Genomic DNA, 17908 nt, shown 5'->3' with positions numbered 1-17908 from the left:
GTTGAAGGCAGCAAGAAAAGAGGAAGACCCAACATGAGATGGAGTAACTCAATCCAGGAAGCCATGGCCCTCAGTTTGCAAGACCTGAGTAAGGATGTTAACGATAGGATGTTTTGGAGGTCATTGATTCATAAAGTCACCATAAGTCAGAAGTGACTTGACAGCACTTAACACACATACACACCCAGAGCATGTGAGGAGAGGGGAGTTGTGTGGCTTGTCTCTCCAGCATGCTAGCACTTTGACTTCCAAACTGATCAGGTTCTAAACTGATCATAAATAGTTTACACATTCCCACACTAATACCTGGGAACTGAATGATCCAGTAAGTTCTCAGCTTGAACCAATACGCAGAGGTGTAGCAATAAGGGGACGGGGGGCGCTGTGTACCGGCCACGCTCTGGTGGGGGTGGAAAATCTTCTTTCTCAGTGTGCTGCAGGGAGGAAGTGCATCAGGACAAGATTTCTTGCCCCAACGCATTTCTGGTCCCACCATGTGCCAGAACCCTGGTGGGTAAATGGCCAATGAAAGAAGGAGGCATATGAGGGAGACTGGTGCCACAACTAAGAAGGCCTTTTCTTGGATTGCCACCTCTCTCACTTCAGATGGTATGGGCATACAAAATATGGGCTTTGAAGACTGTAAATAATATAATATATGCCAATGATAACCCTGGGGCAAAGTATCATCATGAGTCCAGGATTCTTAGGAGGAAGCTATGCCAGTTGAAGTGGTAATGTAAGGGCATAGTGCATATACATTGATTTGTAGGGGGGGGGGGGATATGTACTGCCCTGCAGGGGTGTCTACAATGAAACAGAGTAGAACTTTTGTCATTCAGCCTTACAATGGGATCAGAAGACCCTCATAAACAGCACAGGGAGGAAAGTTGAGGGTCTGGGTTGGGCAAATCAGTGAAAACTGCCCACTACATAAACTGAAGTGCTCTTCTTCTGGATGAAAACAGCAGTTAGATGGCCACTTTATTGCAGCTGGTCACGCAAAATAGGGAAGTGTGGTTCTTTTGTTGTTCTTTTATTGTAACAACACATAAATAAATAAAATTATCACTGTTGGTCTTAAGTTTCAAATTGGCATAAACAATATTTTGGGAATGAGTCATGTACTTTTGTCACCCCAGAGGCACAGACACTGCGTTTGTAGAAGAATTAATTTTGAGAAGCAAAGCAATTACGGTTACATCATTTATTTTACAACAGCAAAAAAGAGGATATTATATAAATAAAGTTTATGCAACAGACCCACTGAAACTTCATTTCACAATCTTAGCTGGACGGCACACAAGCAAATTGATGTAACTGTGAAAATGAGACCTCTAACAAAGAAAACAAGGCTAATTCTGTCAGACCAAATGGGCAGGGGTTATATGTCGAAATATAACTCTACAGTATCAAAAAATAAAGTCACAGCAGAGTTGACAAATGCTTTGAACAAAATAAAGAGCTTCTTAATACTAAGTCAAATCAATGCTCCTATTTAGTACTGCCACCAGGGGGTTAACCTCCTGGAGTGATCCTGAAATTACAACTGATCTCCAGACTACAGGGATCAATTCCCCTGGAGAAAATGGTGGCAGCACAGGGTGAAGTCCAGGGCATCACACCCCTGCGGACCTCCCTCCCCTCCCCAAACTCTCCCCTTTCCGGGATCGAACAGCAAATTGTCAGTAATTTCTCAACTCAGAGTTGGCAGCCCTACCTGTCACCCTGTTTGATGGTGGCCCTCACAGTTAGCTCTCCAGAGCCTTAGTTTTATTAGCAGTGTACTTTCATAAAAAGCTATAGTTGGTTTTAAAATAAATGGGTGTGCCACAGCATCTCATTATTTGATGTGCAACTGGTGCTCCAGAAAAGAGGCTACTGTGAGGGCAGAATATTGAGAAACAAGAGTGGCTTCCAATTGGCAAAGGTGTCAGACAAGGGTGTATTTTATCTCCCTATTTCTCCAATCTACATGCAGGACATATCCTAAGGAAATCTGTCTCTCAGATTCTAGTCTGACACTCTGACCACTAACTCTATCCATGCTTAGTTAGGATACATAAAACTAGAATATGAACTCATGTTTTGAAGTTGGTTCATTAACCACAGCCTTAATTTTGGCATCACAGGATGCATGACTATGGACCTCTTAGTTCGTTCTCAGATGTCCTCCCTCCAGACCACGGTGCAGAGCGGGATATCAGCTGAATTACCATGGATGATAGGGTTGCCAACCTCCAGGTGGAAGCTGGAGATCGCCCGCTATTACAACTGATCTCCAGCTGATAGAGATCAGTTCTCCTGGATAAAATGGCCACTTTGGAAAATGAACTTTACGGCATTGTTTCCCATTGATGTCCCTCCCCTCCCCTCGCCAAACCCTGCCTTCCTCAGGCTCTATCCCCAAACTCCAGATATTTTCCAACCTGGAACTGGCAACCCTACTGGTGGGGGTGGGGGTGGGGGCGGAGGGAATAAATGAAGGTAATGAAACCAGAATTTGTCAAACAGGGCAAATTATCTTAGAAAGATAATCTGTAAGCCAAATTCTGGTTTCGCAAACTAACTACTGTTCAACTATCATGGTACTTTATGTCTGAGCTAAGACAGTATTAATATAATGAATCATTCCTATTTATAATACATGTCTGTGCTAAGGAAATTAGCACAAAAGTTGCAAATTCCAGCAATGATAGGTTTGGCAATGTGTGCTAAATTACCCATAAAAGAAGGTAAAAGTATTGCACATTTCTATGTAGCATTGCACTTCAAAATGCAATTTATTTTCCAAGGCATATCTTAACTTGCCCCACCTTTCAGAACTTCCTTTTATCACATGTCCTGAATTGTCATTGCTTTTTGTTTCTGAGAGGTCGCTCCTTAAGACTGCAAGATGACGTTTCAAGTTCATTGGATTGAACAGCTTGCTGTCTGATATCCTGTTTTTGCAGAATGAACTCCTGATAATAGAAAGAGAAAGACTGCTTAATATTGCTAAGACTGTGTTCTAATTAGTTTCTAAAATGCATAGTGCTGGAGGCAAAGAACCTAATAATTGCCTTGCAAGGTCACAATGAAAATTACATCTGATCAGCAATCTTATCTCCACCAGCAGCCAAGCAGAGGACTGTGAGAAGGAAACTAAAAAGATTTGGTAGGGGTTGCTCTTTCAGTTGTACCCTTCAATCTAGCAGCAGAAGGGACTGATGGCTGTGGATCTTCTCTCATGTTCCTCTTCCTGCAGCAGTTCTATTTGACCGCAGGAAACTTGATTCGTGAGGCCCCAGGGTCCTGGATAGGTGAGTAGCCACATGGACTGGGGGCTGAACTCTGAAGTGGGGAGGGGATAAAACCAAAAAATTTAGTAACAGGTTCCCATGGTGGTGGGATTCAAACAGTGGCGTAGCACCAATGGGGCTGGGCGGGGCACGACGATGGGGCATGGCACGGGCATTCCAGGGGTGGGGCATCTCCTGGGCGGGGCTGTGGCAAGGACGCAGGCGCGGCGTATCGGTCCCAAGCGGGGAAACAAATGCACACGAAGCTCAGGCTGCCCGCGCATGCGCCCGGTGCACCTCCTGCTAGGGGACTGCTTCAAGTTCTGCCCCAAGGCTTCTGCTGAGAGGAGGTAACTAAGACAAAAAAATCACGTGTAGCAAAATTCAATTAGTAAACCTCCCTCCTCAGCACACACAAATAATTAGTAACCTACTCTCGGGAACCTGTGAGAACCTGCTGGATCCCACCTCTGCTTTTAAGTATAGAACACTTTAAAGGACATTGATTCATAGAGTTGCCATGAGTTGGAAGCAGTTTGACAGCACTTAACACACATAAACAGAAGAACTGGGTGAGAAAACCTTGAACTTGGTTCAGACCTACACTGGCTATTAGCCATTCCACTCTGGAGTTTTCCTTGGATGGTTTTTTTGTTTTTGTTTTTTTGTAGTAACAGATTGGGAGACTGAAACGCCACACTCAGGCTGCCACGCACGCCGGTGCACCTCCTGCTAGACTGCTTCAAGTTCTGCACGCTACTGCTGAGAGGAGGGGGTAACTAAAGCAAAAATCACATGGCAAAATCACCAATTAATAACTCCCTCTTGGCACACACAAATAATTAGTAACCTACTCTCGGGAACCTGTGAGAACCTGCTGGATCCCACCTCTGGATAAAACTATCCTTCTTGCCTCTTCCATCAGTATAGACAGAAGGTGAAAAGAATGGCCTTTGGTTCGGTTGCCACCGTTTTCTTGTTTACTGAATGTGCAATGCTGCTATTTATAGGGTTTTAAGTTATGGATTTTAATTGATTATTTATTGTATAACTTTGTTTACTGTTGTGCGTTGTACACCACCCAGAGCCCTACTGGGTGTGTGGTTCATAAAATCGAATAATAAATAAAATAAAATTAAAATGGTTTTGTCCCCTTCCAAATCCTCAGGGCAGACCCCCAAACCTGTATGGCTATCAGTCCAGAATCAGTGTTCTTCAGGCTGGGAACAACTGCTAGGGAAGTGGAATACACAGTCTTTGCACCCACAGTTCACTAGATCCAACCCAGTGGCTTGGAACCAGCAAAGTATAAGCAGAAATACAACGGAAGTTAGTACAGTTCCACTTGCACAGAATTTTGTGCAACACCTAGCTCTTTCTTCCCAGTACATTATAGTGCCTAGAAATGGGTCACACAAAATCTCCAGAAGCATAAGTACAATGACTCTGACTTACAGCAAGCCTGAAGTGTTGCCTGAAGTCCAGCAATGCTACTGGAGCCTGCTGCAGTCTCTTTTTCCATTTGCTCAAGAGCTCCAGCACAAGTGGACATTTTGCAGAGGCTTCTAACCCGTTGATTGCAACATCTTGTAATTAGAGATAAACTGCCTCCACCTTCAGCCAGATTGCTATGGCAACCCGTATTGGCCTTTGAAGTCTAGTGAGGTTGTCCTGACTTTGGATGCCATTTTGAATTGCCATAACAACTTGGGTGGAGGCTGAGGTTTGCAGGCCCTGTTGTGCTGTCAACCAAACACTGGGTGTCCCACCTGATGCCTGTTGCTTGTTTGAGGGCACGGTGATGTGAAGCAAGAACCCAAGCCACACTAGGCTACATATAATGCAGCTTTGCTAGCTAAGGCCACCCAAAATGGTATCTGAAGTCTATAAAAGTTCTGATGGCATTGCTGTTGCCTTTGCAACATACTGAAGAAACCCTCTTTTGAAGGGATTCCTCAGTTTGGGGAATACACAGAATCCTCTTCGTCCTTCATGCCTATAATTGTTCTATGGAGTTCTAGCTACATAGGGGTTAACACCTCAACATTAGATTCAATGAAAAATGGTGGGGAAATTGATGGAGTGAATTCCAGTGAGAATACGGACGTGATAGCTGCACACAAGCACACTGCTCTAGGATGCTACCCATGAAGCAAAACAATAGGACTTTGGTGGAATCCAAAAGCATCACGCAAACAGGCTGACTTCACTTCCAGATTTGCAGCAGGAGTGAACTTGAATGTCCCCATGCCCTGGAACACCCACCCACTGCCAGAACTTGGCTGACAACCCAAGGGTCTTGTAGTAATAACGGATAAGAAGTTGGAATTCATCTTGGACAATTATGAGTTCAAGAAATTCCCAGCAACAGTCTTTTGTATTTACTTGGATCATGTCCAGCTTGGAGAGCAACGGCATTTCCTTCAAAGGGCCATAATGCCACATGTAGCACTGCTCAGCTAGGCCAGAGATTGCTAACAACATCCTGCCTAGTTCTTCTTTCTGCAAAGACATAAAGAAATGGACACACTGGGCAATTTTTACAACCAGATGTATTCAATGTGATCAAAGTACTCATCTATTTTCAAAGGCTGAGAACAAGCAGCACATTTAACAAATAGCTACAGCAGGCTCTTCATAATTTTGTCTCTCTTCCATCTTTGCAATCACCATTTTTTTGGTGCCTTCAAGTCACAGCTGATGATGGTGACCCCAAAGGGTTTTCATGGCAAAATACATTTGAAGGTAGTTTGCTATTGCCTTAATTCAATGGACACTCATGACCAGTGTAACGTCAGTGCTTTGGCCCATACACATCTTCTTTTGTCCATGCTAAGTGCCGTCAGAGGAGCCTCTGCAAATTGGCTTCCCCCACTTAGCATGGCCTTTCTGAAGGACAACCCCCACATTCCCAGCCATGTGTCAGTGCATTTAGTCAGGAGCGCAGAAAATGACTGTCTGGATTTGCCTTTGACAAGTGACAAGGAAAAGAGAAAAACTGGTTCATAGAATATTCTTCCATAATCAAAAGAGGTTGTTGAAATGCCAAGGTCATATCTTTAAGTGGAAAGCATTCTTTGTCCCCTACTTCATCCTGATTGGAACTCTGCTGGAAGACGCTGGGGGTGAGGAGGACGAACACAAGTAGACACCCACCTGATTTCTGAAGTGGCCGTTTTTATAGCTAATGTACTGCTCCAGCTGCGCGTTTTTCCCTTCTAATGCACTGCATTTTGCCTGAAGCTCTGAAAGTTTGCTAATCAGTATCTGCGTAAAAATACAAAAAGGAAATTTTACAGAGGCTACAGGAAATCTAGCTTTTGTGTGGGATTCTCCCCCCCGCCCCCCCACACACACAAACACGCAGAAGCAACCCAATCACACATAAATAAATACAATATAACATACACATACTGAGGAATAGAATAGAATAACGCCTCCCTCATGCTGATAATATTAGAACAAAAATTATAGTTTGCTGCCTCTTGTATTCTGCCTTACAGTAGGGAGAGCCCTGTTTATAGCCTATCTACGATTATCTTTCTGCATTTTTAGCTGTGTGCTTTATGGCAGTTGTACAGCATTTTGCAACACCGTGAGTCAACAAGATAGATGGTACTCTCAGGAACAGGCACTTGCCATCTCTCATCCAAAGGGCACAAGAGAATTTAGGCCTAAGATACAAGCAGAACAATGTAAGTGCTTTGTAAATGATAGCACTGGTTTAAGCCATAGATTCGTGACCACTACTCAGATGTATTCCAGATATGCTTTTGTAGATAAAAAGGGTTTTGCCCTCAAAAGCAGCAGCAGTGGCGTAGTGGTTAAGAGCAGGTGTACTCTAATCTGGAGGAACCGGGTTTGATTCCCTGCTCTGCCGCCTGAGCTGTGGAGGCTTATCTGGGGAATTCAGATTCAGTACACTCCAACACATGCCAGCTGGGTAACCTTGGGCTAGTCACAGTTCTTCTGAGCTCTCTCAGCCCCACGTACCTCACAGGGTGTTTGTTGTGAGGGGGGAAGGGAAAGGAGTTTGTAAGCCCTTTTGAGTCTTCTTGCAGGAGAGAAAGGGGGGATATAAATCCAAACTCTTCTTCTTCTTCTTCTCAAGATCTCAGATTATGTCTCTTCCCACAACACACTGCTGTACGCCTTCTCTAAAGTACCCAGTATTTAGTACTTGGGAAAGTCCTCATTCAGTCTCCTGCCCAATATTGTGATGGGATAAGGGAGAAGTAGAAGAGTTTGCATTTATACCCTGCCTTTCTCTCCTGTAAGGGTTTACAAACTCCTTTCCCTTCCTCTCTCCACAACAGACACCTTGTGAGGTAGGTGGGGCTGAGAGAGTTCTGAATGAACTGTGACTAGCCCAAAGTCACCCAGCAGGAATGGGGAGACAAAACTGGTTCACCAGATTAGAGACTGCTGTTCATGGGGGGAGTGGGGAATCAAACCCAGATTAGAGGGGAGTCAAACCCTGCTCTTCACCACGACACCATAGTGACTCTCAGTTGTGGGAACTTGTCTACTAGATGTTTAACATCTAAACGAAGCTTCTACTCTCCCCCCACCCCAGTTGCAGGTCTCACTATGACCAGAGGTGTGAGCCTTTAGCACAAGCCAAAGGGCTCTTGGCTTTCGTAACACACAGCCCAGAAAAGCCACAGCAACCAGTTGATTCCAGCCATGAAAGCCTTTGAGAATTCATTTCACAAAGACTTCATAAATACAGGTCTTAAGCTGTTTCTTTACACTGTAAAAGTGATCAGGCTGAAAAATGGGCTTGATCTCTCACTCCCAGATGCTCTTTGAAGGCTTTTGGTATCAACGGTGATCTTGTTAACTGGGCCCAACCTAGCCAAACTCATAGCTGTCACACTGTATATTTTGATACTACTTAAAGTTTTGTCATTTTCAGCAGGTATGATTGACTCTAAGGCAAAGGTCGCCAGTGTGGTGCCCTGGGGCATCATGGCACCCACCAAGTGGGTCAGGAAGATGGTGCTGCAGACCGCCGTCACCCGGTCAACCTACCATCATCGCGGCCGTCCGGTGCGTCACCGAGGCCTGGGGACATGCCCCCCCTGCCCTGTGCTGCATCAGCCCGGGCACCGCAGGGCAGGGGGGGCATGTCCCTAGGCCCTCGGCGACGGTTGGACGGCCGCAGGACAGTAGGGTCTACAGTTCTGGGGAGAGGGAGGGGTTTTGAAGCTTTGTGTCACTGCCTGCAGTAAACCCCGGCTGGGGCTTAGGTCGTAAATAAAATGCCTCTTTATGCTCTTCTCGAGGTGCATGAGGGCGCTGCTGCGAAGCAGCTAGCTGCACTCCCTGTGTGAACAGCCCCCTGGGGATGGCGCTTTTGCCGGCCCTAGGTGCTGTTAACTGGAATCCTGTCTTGGAAAAGGTTCAGAGTTATGCATAGCCTAACTCCTTGAGACTTTGGGGTTAGTTCCATCTTCTGAGGTAGCCATTTTGCAGTTGTACCCACCGCCAGAATTCTAAAGGTACCCAGGGGATTGAAAAGGTGGTGGACCTCTCGTCTAAGGTCTCAGTACAGAATAAGGGCACTCAGTGTAATGTACATTCAGACCCATGAGGTTGGATGCAAAATTCATAAAACAACATGCTTGGTATCATTACAACTTTCATGGTGTCATGTTCCTCTTGGAAGGTCCCCAATTCATGTTGGGTTTTCTCAAGGTTATATTCCAGAGAGGACAAATTCTTTGTCAAGTGATGGTTTGCGGTCAATAGTGTCTCATGTCTTTGAACGAGGGCTTTAATCAAAGAATTTCCCCCACATTCCAGGTAGTCTGCAATAGGAAACAGGAAAAATAGTTAAACATGGAGAACAATTATAAGGGTTAAAGGAGTTTTAATGGGTTGTGTTTTTAATGGGTTTTGTTTTATAATTATAAGTTGCCTCGAGCAGGACTGTGATCAGATGACACAGAAATATTTTAAGTAAATAAATAATGTCAGCATTGGCCAAAATGTATATATAAGGTTCACATTAGAGGATATTTACTTGTGTGGTCCTAAAGATCAGTCTTAGAAAGACCTAGATGGTAACTGGGGTTCTTTCCCCAATGGTTCTTTCCTTTTCTTAAAAAAAGATACAGTGGAACATCAGTTTTCATTGCCTTCAGTTTTCATCAGTTTCGGTTTTCATCGATTTTTTCAGTGAAAAACTTGTCTCAGTTTTCACTTCGGTGATTTCCACCTTGGTTTTCAGCTGATTTACAGTATAGGTGCAGGGGTTTTGTGGAGAAAAATCACCTTAGACAAAGCTGCTTGCAGGCCAAGTGTCTGCAACTTGTTTACTGACAATGTCTCTAGTCTCTACTCCAGACAAATCTCAACAGGATGCGTTAGGAATAGACCTCTTTGGACAGCTTTCTCTCAGTGCTGACATTGGTCCATCAATTTTGAAGCTGGCCCTAGTGTTGATTGTTTGGCTACTGTTTTCAGCATTAAACACTCTGGTGTTTATTCACCCCAAAATGTGTTTTGCTATGTTTTTTGGAGTGCCTAGAAACTGAGTTAGTTGGATTTACATTGATTCCCATGGAAAAAGTTTGTCTCGGTTTTCATTCCGGTTTCTGCTTTCATCGCATTCTTTCTACAGACGGATTTACCAACGAAAACCGAGGTTCCACTGTACTGTCATGTCTTCACAGCTATGGAGACTCGAACTCTGTACAGCCTTGCTGATTCTCATGTCATGTCTACATAGCTTCAAAGATACCTCACACACAAATTTCAAAAAAGGAAAAATGACATATTTGTGTAATCAGCAGGCAATGCTGACTATTAGCGCACAGCAATGACGGAAATGGCAGGCACCATGATGCTAGATGAGAAAACATTTGTGGGGCACTTCAGCAAATGGAGGACAAAATGGAGAATCACTGAAGCGGCAAAAAATGGCAGGCAGTGGAGAAACAAAAGTTAGAGGTTCAAAACTGGGCAGGAGAAATAAAACATTTCTTAATCTCTGAACAGCAAGCAGGAAATGTTTCGAAATTTTTCAGGAAAAAAGATTGCTAGTTAATAAAAACTGTTTGGGGCTGAAATAAAACACTTTGGGGAAAGAGTCATGCCAAAATCCTCAAAAACACTTCTGTTTCCGACCTCCAGATGTTTTATTTGTGTTGTGAAGAAACAGAATACACAAACTGATAGACTCTGATGCATTATGTGCTTTGAACACTCTGCAAACCTAATACTGTTTCATTCCCAACTTTTCCTAAATCAGAAATAGTAGCTGACTGGGGCTCCACATGGGAGACTTCACTCTTCCATCCCCAGCATGACTTCTCCTACTGAAATTAACAACCTTCCCACAGTGTTTGATTCTGGTGCCATTCTTTTTTCCCTTCAAATCATGTATGGGCGATTTCCCACTGGCGATTAATCCTGGGATAGTCACCCGAAATATCCAGGTTTCCTCGCGATCTCCCCACTGCCAAACCACAAGGAACACAGATCAGTCCCAGTCCCATTTCTCTGGCGCCCCCCCCCACCCCCCCTTTATCACGTGGATTTTCCTGGACCCAGTTTTGTATATGCAACTTTTTTTGAAAAAACACACTGAATAGGAGATGGGGCCACATGGAGGGTCCATAACTTGGGTCTCCATGTAGGAGCCAAACTTCACCAAAAAGCCAGGGTGGTATCATGGGAGAGTCTCCCTACTAACACCATCCCAGGTTTCAGAAGTTTAGTTCTGAGTGGAGTCCCAAAGCTATCGGATCTGACTCCCAAAGGGGATGTCTTCCTATCCCCATTGTTTCCAATGAGAGCTAATAGAGAGATGGGGCTACATTTTGAGGGTCCATAACTTTGGCCATTCCCATGAACCAAACTTCACCAAGCATTAAACCTGGGTGGTATCATCAGGGAGGATCTCCTAAAGATAATTTGACATTTTGGTGCTGCTAGCTTCTAACAATTGCACTCTGGACAAGCTTAGGCACCCCCCCCAAGAGAGGCAGGCCTAGACGCCTTCTCACTCAGAAAGTCAGCTGCTGCAGTGAGGATGTTGGAACCTGGATGAAAAGGTGCCGATTCTTTTGAAACTTGGTTGTATCTAGATTAAATTTTCAGTGGGAATTCGGCCTATGTGTGTCAGTTTATAATGAGAAACTGTGTAGGAGTGGAATAGCTAAAGTACCTCACCATGCCTGTAACCCAAATGGAAGCCCTGTGGTTAAAATTTCTATTGTAAAAATACTGGGAAGATCCAATCACACATCTACCAGTATCTTGTTTCATTGTATCCTGCTATCTTATCTCATAATACCTCTTATTTATTTTTACCCTATAAAAGATTGCAAAGTTTCAATTATTTAAACGGATTGGGGAAGGGAAAATTATTGATCAGATATTTTTACACAGCAATCCTAAGTAGAGTTACATCTTTCAAAGTCTCCAAAGCCTCCATATTGCTTGTTTGCTTTCATTTATATGCTACCCTTTCCCTTGCAGGCTGAGAGAGCAGCTTCTCTAACATATAAATACATAGTTAAAAGCAATGTATCCCAATCCCATAAATGCCCCCAATGGTGATAAAGCCACTTAATCCATTTAAATGCAACACTTAAAAACCCCTGACAATACACACAAAAGAGGGGAAGGGGAGAAAGAGACTGTTAAGAAGGAACAATCATCAATGGATAGCCATCAATGGAGCAACTCTGCTGTGCTGTTTGTCATGGATGAAACAGGCATTAGAATCTCACTTGCGGCCTCTTTGGACATTTGTTTTATGTCTGTCTAATTCTTTGTGTGCTGATTTTTAATTGCATTGAAAATAATTAAAGATGGGAATATATGGAAATATAAGCCATTTGTAGATCTTTTTTGAGAGGCAGGGTAAAAATCTAAATAATTAAGTAATTAAATATTTGAGAAGTACTTGGAAGTCAAAAGGAAACATAGGTTGTTTAATGACTGTACTCACTGGCAGGCAATGCTTCAATCAGTTTCAGTAGAAAAATTTCATACACTTTACATTTGGCCACCTTTTTCTGTAACTTCTGTTGCCTAAAACAAATATCAAAAAACAATGATGTAATGGGGGGGGGGGGGGACCAATAACTTTATTCCATAGTACTACTGCTAGAGTGTGGCGTTTCAGTCTCCCAATCTGTTACTACAAAAAAACAAAAACAAAAAAACCATCCAAGGGAAAACTCTCCAGGAGTGGAAATGGCTAATAGCCAGTGTAGGTCTGAACCAAGTTCAAGGTTTTCTCACCCAGTTCTTCTGTTTATGTGTGTTAAGTGCTGTCAAACTGCTTCCAACTCATGGCAACTCTATGAATCAATGTCCTTTAAAGTGTTCTATACTTAAAAGCAGAGGTGGGATCCAGTAGGTTCCTCACAGGTCTCCGCAGAGTAGGTTACCAATTATTTGTGTGTGCTGAGAGGGAGGTTACTAATTGGGTGATTTTGCCACTTGATTTTTTGCCTTTTGAAGTGATTCGTAGCCCCTCACTACTCCCAGCAGAAGGCCAGAACTTGAAGCAGTTCTAGCAGGAGGTGCACCCGGCGTGCGTGCGTGCCTGAGCCCGCGGTGCATTTGTTTCCAGAGCCTAAGGGGAGCTCCAGTGATCGCAGCTGCTGGCCTTGCCACAGCCCTGCCTAGGAATGATCCCACCCCTTGGAATGTCTGGCCATGTCTCTCATAGTTAACGCCTCAGCCCCATTGGCTATATCAGCCACAGTTTGAATCCCACCACCATGGGAACCTGTTACTAAGATTTTTGGATCCCACCACTGCTTAAGAGCCTAATGTAACGGACTTGCCCCACCTTTGAGAAGGTTGAGGTGTGAAACAGTCCTGCTTATAGGAGGCCTGGGTGACACTTTAAAGTAATGCAGCAGGCCCCAATTTACACAGAAAGCAATGTGATTGGTCGCTGGGAGGCACAGTTGCCTATGGCCAAATGTTAGGGGGCAATATAATGCTGGATAAGATAGACAGAGCAGAGCCTGTCAGAAGAGAAGGAGACAGTAGAGACAGTCTTGTGTGTGCTGGAAGTGAACAGCTTCTAGAGTTCCTCTGCTCTCAGTGACAGATCAGGTGATCTGAACAGATCAGTTTGAGAACAGCTTGTGTGTTCAGTTCTGAGAGCAGAGTCTGAAGGTGTGGAGTCTCTCAGTTCTGACTCTTGTGAAGTAGGATCTTGATCCAGTTCGGACAGCTGACACAGAATCTCTTGCAACTCTCTCTCTGCCGGGAGGGGAAGCTTGTCAAAGCGAGGCCAAGGAGCAGGCCCTGGCTTTTGGTGCAGAGCAGGGCTGCGACCTAGGCAAGCCATGCCTCGGGACAAAACCTGACAAGGGGTTTGGCCTTCTGCTACCCCACTCGCCTCGCATAAGGGCTACAAGCAATCTCCCCACCATGACCAAACAATGATTTTTTTTGAAACCAGCCTCACAAAAATACCTCCCACTCCCCATCAAAACATTACATGGCTGTCTCCCCCACCAGCTCTTTTCCTAATTTCCTAATCACAACAACTCTATGAAGGGTAGGTTGTTAGCCTGAGAAACAACTCCAAGCCAGTGCAAGAGTGGGTATTAAGCATGTAAATTCTCTCACAAATCACCTCCTCTAGCAAAACATTTACCAAACACAGGCAATGTCAGCAACATTCTCGCGAAAACTTGCCCAGGAATTCCACCCACCCCCCCAAACAGCATCACTTTCAATATAATGGTGTTTAAACTAGGAGCTCAGATTCTTCTTTTGAGAATCTACGCTTTAAAGGAGAATCTACTTGGGGTCCCTGGGTTAAATAAAATTGAAAGTGATGCTGTTTGAACCGTGTGAGTAATTCTCCCCACCCTGAAACAGAAGTATCACCTTTGGAGGGTTGACAGGAGATTCAGATGAAACAAATCAGCAGATCTGGTTGAACCTGGGAACACAGGAGCATTTAGCAGGCATTCGGGACAAAAAATGTCCTACCTGATGTCACCTGGCCCAAATATGTACAAATGCAAAATGCAGCCTAGGTATCTTTGGGTTTTGGGGATATTTTTTGTGTTTTTTTGTCTGCAGTGAGCGCATTTTAAAGCTATGGCACTCCATGGAGATTTTCAGGGCATCATCCAGAGATCATCCTCGATGATTAATCACCTCGAAGTTTCAGCGATGTTTGGTTCTATGGGGCAGCAAAGTTATGGACTCCCAAAATGGAATGCCCCCATCCCATTGTTTTCTCAATGGGAGCTAACCCCTATGATATGTGAGGCTAATGCATTTGAGGGACCATAACTTCTGTCCCCTGAACATAACCTCTTCACCAAACCTGTGTACATCAGGGAATAGTTAACAGATGAGGTTCCTGAAATTTTGGTGTCACTGAAGGCTTTAAAAAAAATACTATCCCAGGTACACCCCAAGAAATTCCTGCCTAAGATTTCCTATAAGCCTTAAAGTGACACTTGCTCCATTGCTTGTACAGCTAATGAGAGGAATTTCTGAGGCAGGCTGCACATTTTTTTGGAAGATAGAGGTGCCAGACTTCTCTAAGGTGGCTCCAAGAGGTTTTGTTAACAGGCATCCAAGCTTTTCTAAGGTGAGCTTTGCTTCTGGACGGGGCAAGGGGCTGGGGCAGTTTGAGAGAGTTCTGACAGGTACCCAGCCCCACAGGCTTCTCAAGGCGTGCAGGAGCTGGAGGCAAAACAGGCCAACGCCTTTGAAATTCCCATAAAATTGAACTCCCAGAAGCTAAAGGCTAGTCTCCTGCAAACCTGGATGCTATTACCAGGGGAGGAGGCCCGCCCTCCTGGAGCCAACCCTAAAGAAAGTCTGGTGCCTCTATCTTCAAAAAAAAATGTGCAGCCTGCCTACACACTCACAGAAATTCCCCCATTGGCTAAGCAATGGAGCAAAGCCACTGCAAAAACAAAGAACTCCTGGACAAATTTCTTGGGGTTACCTCAGGGCAGGGTATTTTTGAAAAGCTAGTGACACTAGGTCTTCGTGGTATCATCTGTTAACTATTCTTAGTGATGCCACCCAAGTTTCCAGGTGAGAGTTATGTCTCAGGGGACGACAAAGTTATGGTCCCCTCAAACAGGTAACCCCATCTTGAAGTTAGCTCCTACTGGAAAACAATGGGGATGGGAGGCACCCCTAGTCCATAACTTTGTTTCCCGAACCAAACATCACCAAATTTCAAAGTGGGTGATCATCAGGAGGTCTCTGGATGAGTAACTCCTGTCTTTGCACAGTGCTGCTAGCATTACAAATGCGCCCTGCAGGCTGTGAAACGTGAAAAACACTTCTAAAAAATTTAAAACCACACACAAAGCGACTCTGGAGGTGCCGAAGCCTCCACAATGGGGAACCGTTCAGCTCAGTAGTCAAGGGCACCCCTGTCCCTAGGGCAGGAACGCCAGTGGTGCAGAGCTGCTGCTCGGCCAGAAGGTTTGTCAGTGGACACTGACCCACCTAGGGAGTCTGTCCGCCCTCTACCCATACCTCAGTCTGGAGAGGGCCCCAAACCCCTAGGCAGAGAGTGGTTTGGTGTGTGTGAGAAGTGAGGGAGGCTGTGTGGATGCCCTGAAACCTGTTGGTGACCAGGACTGGAAGGTGTGTGAAAACAGTGGGTAGTGAAATAATAAGCACAAGGCAGCCCTGTGGAGAAAAAGTAAAATCATATTAAAGCCAATTCATGCTTATTGAAAGACACCTGCATGTGTGTCTGTGTCCGTGTTAAGTCTGAAGAACCAACAACATCAAAGCTCATTTAAAAGGTTATTTCTGAAGGCCAGTTAAAGGAGATTCTTTTATTTCAAAAAATAAACTTCTTATTTATTTTGTTCAAATTCCCTCGCTAGATGTTTGCCTCGTGGAGTGTGTGACTGATAGCGATGCAGTGACTGATTAGAAACCCCAAATCATCGTGGAGGTTCTTTTCCAAAATTATTAATTAAAAGGGACCCTATAGGAACTTCCCCCCTCAAGCAAGAGTGACTGAGAGGGTGGGAATCCTTGAGAAGTACCTTGATGAAAACTAGAAGCAGTGTGGGAGTTTTCTAGATCTCCTTAAGTAAATGGTGGCAGCGAAGTAAGAATAAAGGAGGGTCTCCTGGAAAACCAGGAATCCCTTTCTCTGCCAATCCACTATAATTATGGCTGAGGAAAATGGTGTCCCATGCCACACCTTTTCTCTCCAAGACACTCTGCAAACTGAGGGCTGTGGGTGGCTTGCTTTTATAGAGCCAAATCCATCATTTCATATAGGGTCTTTCCGCTTCTGCTGCTTCCTCTAACCTTTCCTAGCATTATTGCCTTTTTTTTTCTAGCACTCTAATCTTCCTGATAGGGCCCATTTCCTCTGCCCACTGAGGGTCAATAAGAAATGCTACCACCAACCTCCACCTGGGACCGCTTGGTACCAGCGGTCCCAGAAAACAGCCGGGCAGAGCGGCACCGTGAGAGAGTTCTGCTGGCCTGTTTGTGCGATGCCAGAGAGAAGGGGAATGTCCCCAGGGCTCCTGGGCCATGCACTGAGGGCTGGAGAGACAAGGTAAGTGAAGGGTGGAGGGAGGGCTGGTTTGGAGCACTCTTGCCATTCAGCATGGTAGTCCTCAAGCCGCCGTTGGTTCGAAAATACCAGCTCCCTGGCGAAATAGGGTTGGGAAATGCTTTGGCTGGACTGGTTTAGCAATCAGGTGGTGCAGTTTGCATTAGCAGCTGTGCCTCAGCCCTGACGAATAACTCCCCTGTATAAGTTTTTACGGGCCCCCAGGCCGGAAAGCCAGGCGGGAGGCAAGGGTCATAATGTGACCAAAGTATGATAGCCTCAGTTTAGTCATTTTACCTTCTAGGTACAGAAGGTGTGATGTAGAACCCACTTATTTGTCTCTCTGGTGGGCCACAGTATCTGCAACTCTCCTCCAATACATTTCAAAGGAATCTATTGTCTTTCTTCAGCTTTCTTCATTGTCTGAAGAAAGTTGTAATATAGGAGGAATACTCTACGTATGAATTAACTCTGACCCTAGGCAGCCATGGTATTAACCTGGCCACTATGAATCTTGTCTAGCTCCTTCACGGCTGCCCTTCCCGGACTCAATCTCCTTCTGATTTCTTGGTTGCAGCCTCCCTGTCAGTTGATGATTGAGCCAAGGAATAGAAAAGTCTTGAACTTTCAAGTTGAGAAATTCCTCAGGGGTCATTACTTTTGTCTTGGTCGTGTTCAGCTGTAGCCCTGCTTTGGCACTTTCTTGTTTATAATACAAACAGGGGTCAAAGTAGTAGTAACATTTGTCACCCGTACGCCAAATGCCAGTCTCCATGGGAAATTCCCTTTAGAACTGGCTTTGATTCTGGTTGGGACTGTGCTGTGGGGGACTGGGGTGCTCCTGCCCCATTTTCAGGACTCAAAACACAAATAGCACCCCCCCCCCCAATCATTTCAGCCCCTCCTCCACAGTCTCAACCAGAATTGCAGCCTCATCCAAGAGCCAGATGCCTGGCCACACACTGAAGCCACACCTGGCTGCCTCCTCCAAATAGGCTTCCCAGCAGTGTGGGGAAACACAAAGTCAAAAAGCCTCTCAGCCACCAACAAGCATCTATGGGCCACAATGGACTTACAC

At 44.9% G+C, this 17908-nt stretch overlaps 1 protein-coding gene across 2 annotated transcripts in view; it reads right to left on the bottom strand.

Annotated features, from left to right (window-relative positions):
• Positions 1 to 1020: 1020 nt before the first annotated feature.
• The window catches only part of CCDC197 (coiled-coil domain containing 197), a 32071-nt gene continuing 15183 nt past the window's right edge, over positions 1021 to 17908 (bottom strand). Inside the window, exons 5-9 of one of the 2 annotated variants that reach the window (XM_048483475.1) lie at positions 12247 to 12329; positions 8922 to 9094; positions 6438 to 6548; positions 5667 to 5783; positions 1021 to 2963 (exon numbers count right to left, since the gene is read on the bottom strand). In XM_048483475.1, the coding sequence (XP_048339432.1) occupies positions 2853 to 2963; positions 5667 to 5783; positions 6438 to 6548; positions 8922 to 9094; positions 12247 to 12329 (595 nt within the window). In that variant the 3' untranslated portion in view covers positions 1021 to 2852. The remainder of the gene's footprint in view (positions 2964 to 5666; positions 5784 to 6437; positions 6549 to 8921; positions 9095 to 12246; positions 12330 to 17908) is intronic. The other variant, XM_048483476.1, reaches the window with a different exon arrangement.

This window comes from Sphaerodactylus townsendi, linkage group LG02 (genome assembly GCF_021028975.2).
Source record: "Sphaerodactylus townsendi isolate TG3544 linkage group LG02, MPM_Stown_v2.3, whole genome shotgun sequence".
Taxonomy (NCBI): Eukaryota; Metazoa; Chordata; class Lepidosauria; order Squamata; family Sphaerodactylidae; genus Sphaerodactylus; species Sphaerodactylus townsendi.
This window is presented reverse-complemented; position numbering and strand designations above follow the sequence as displayed.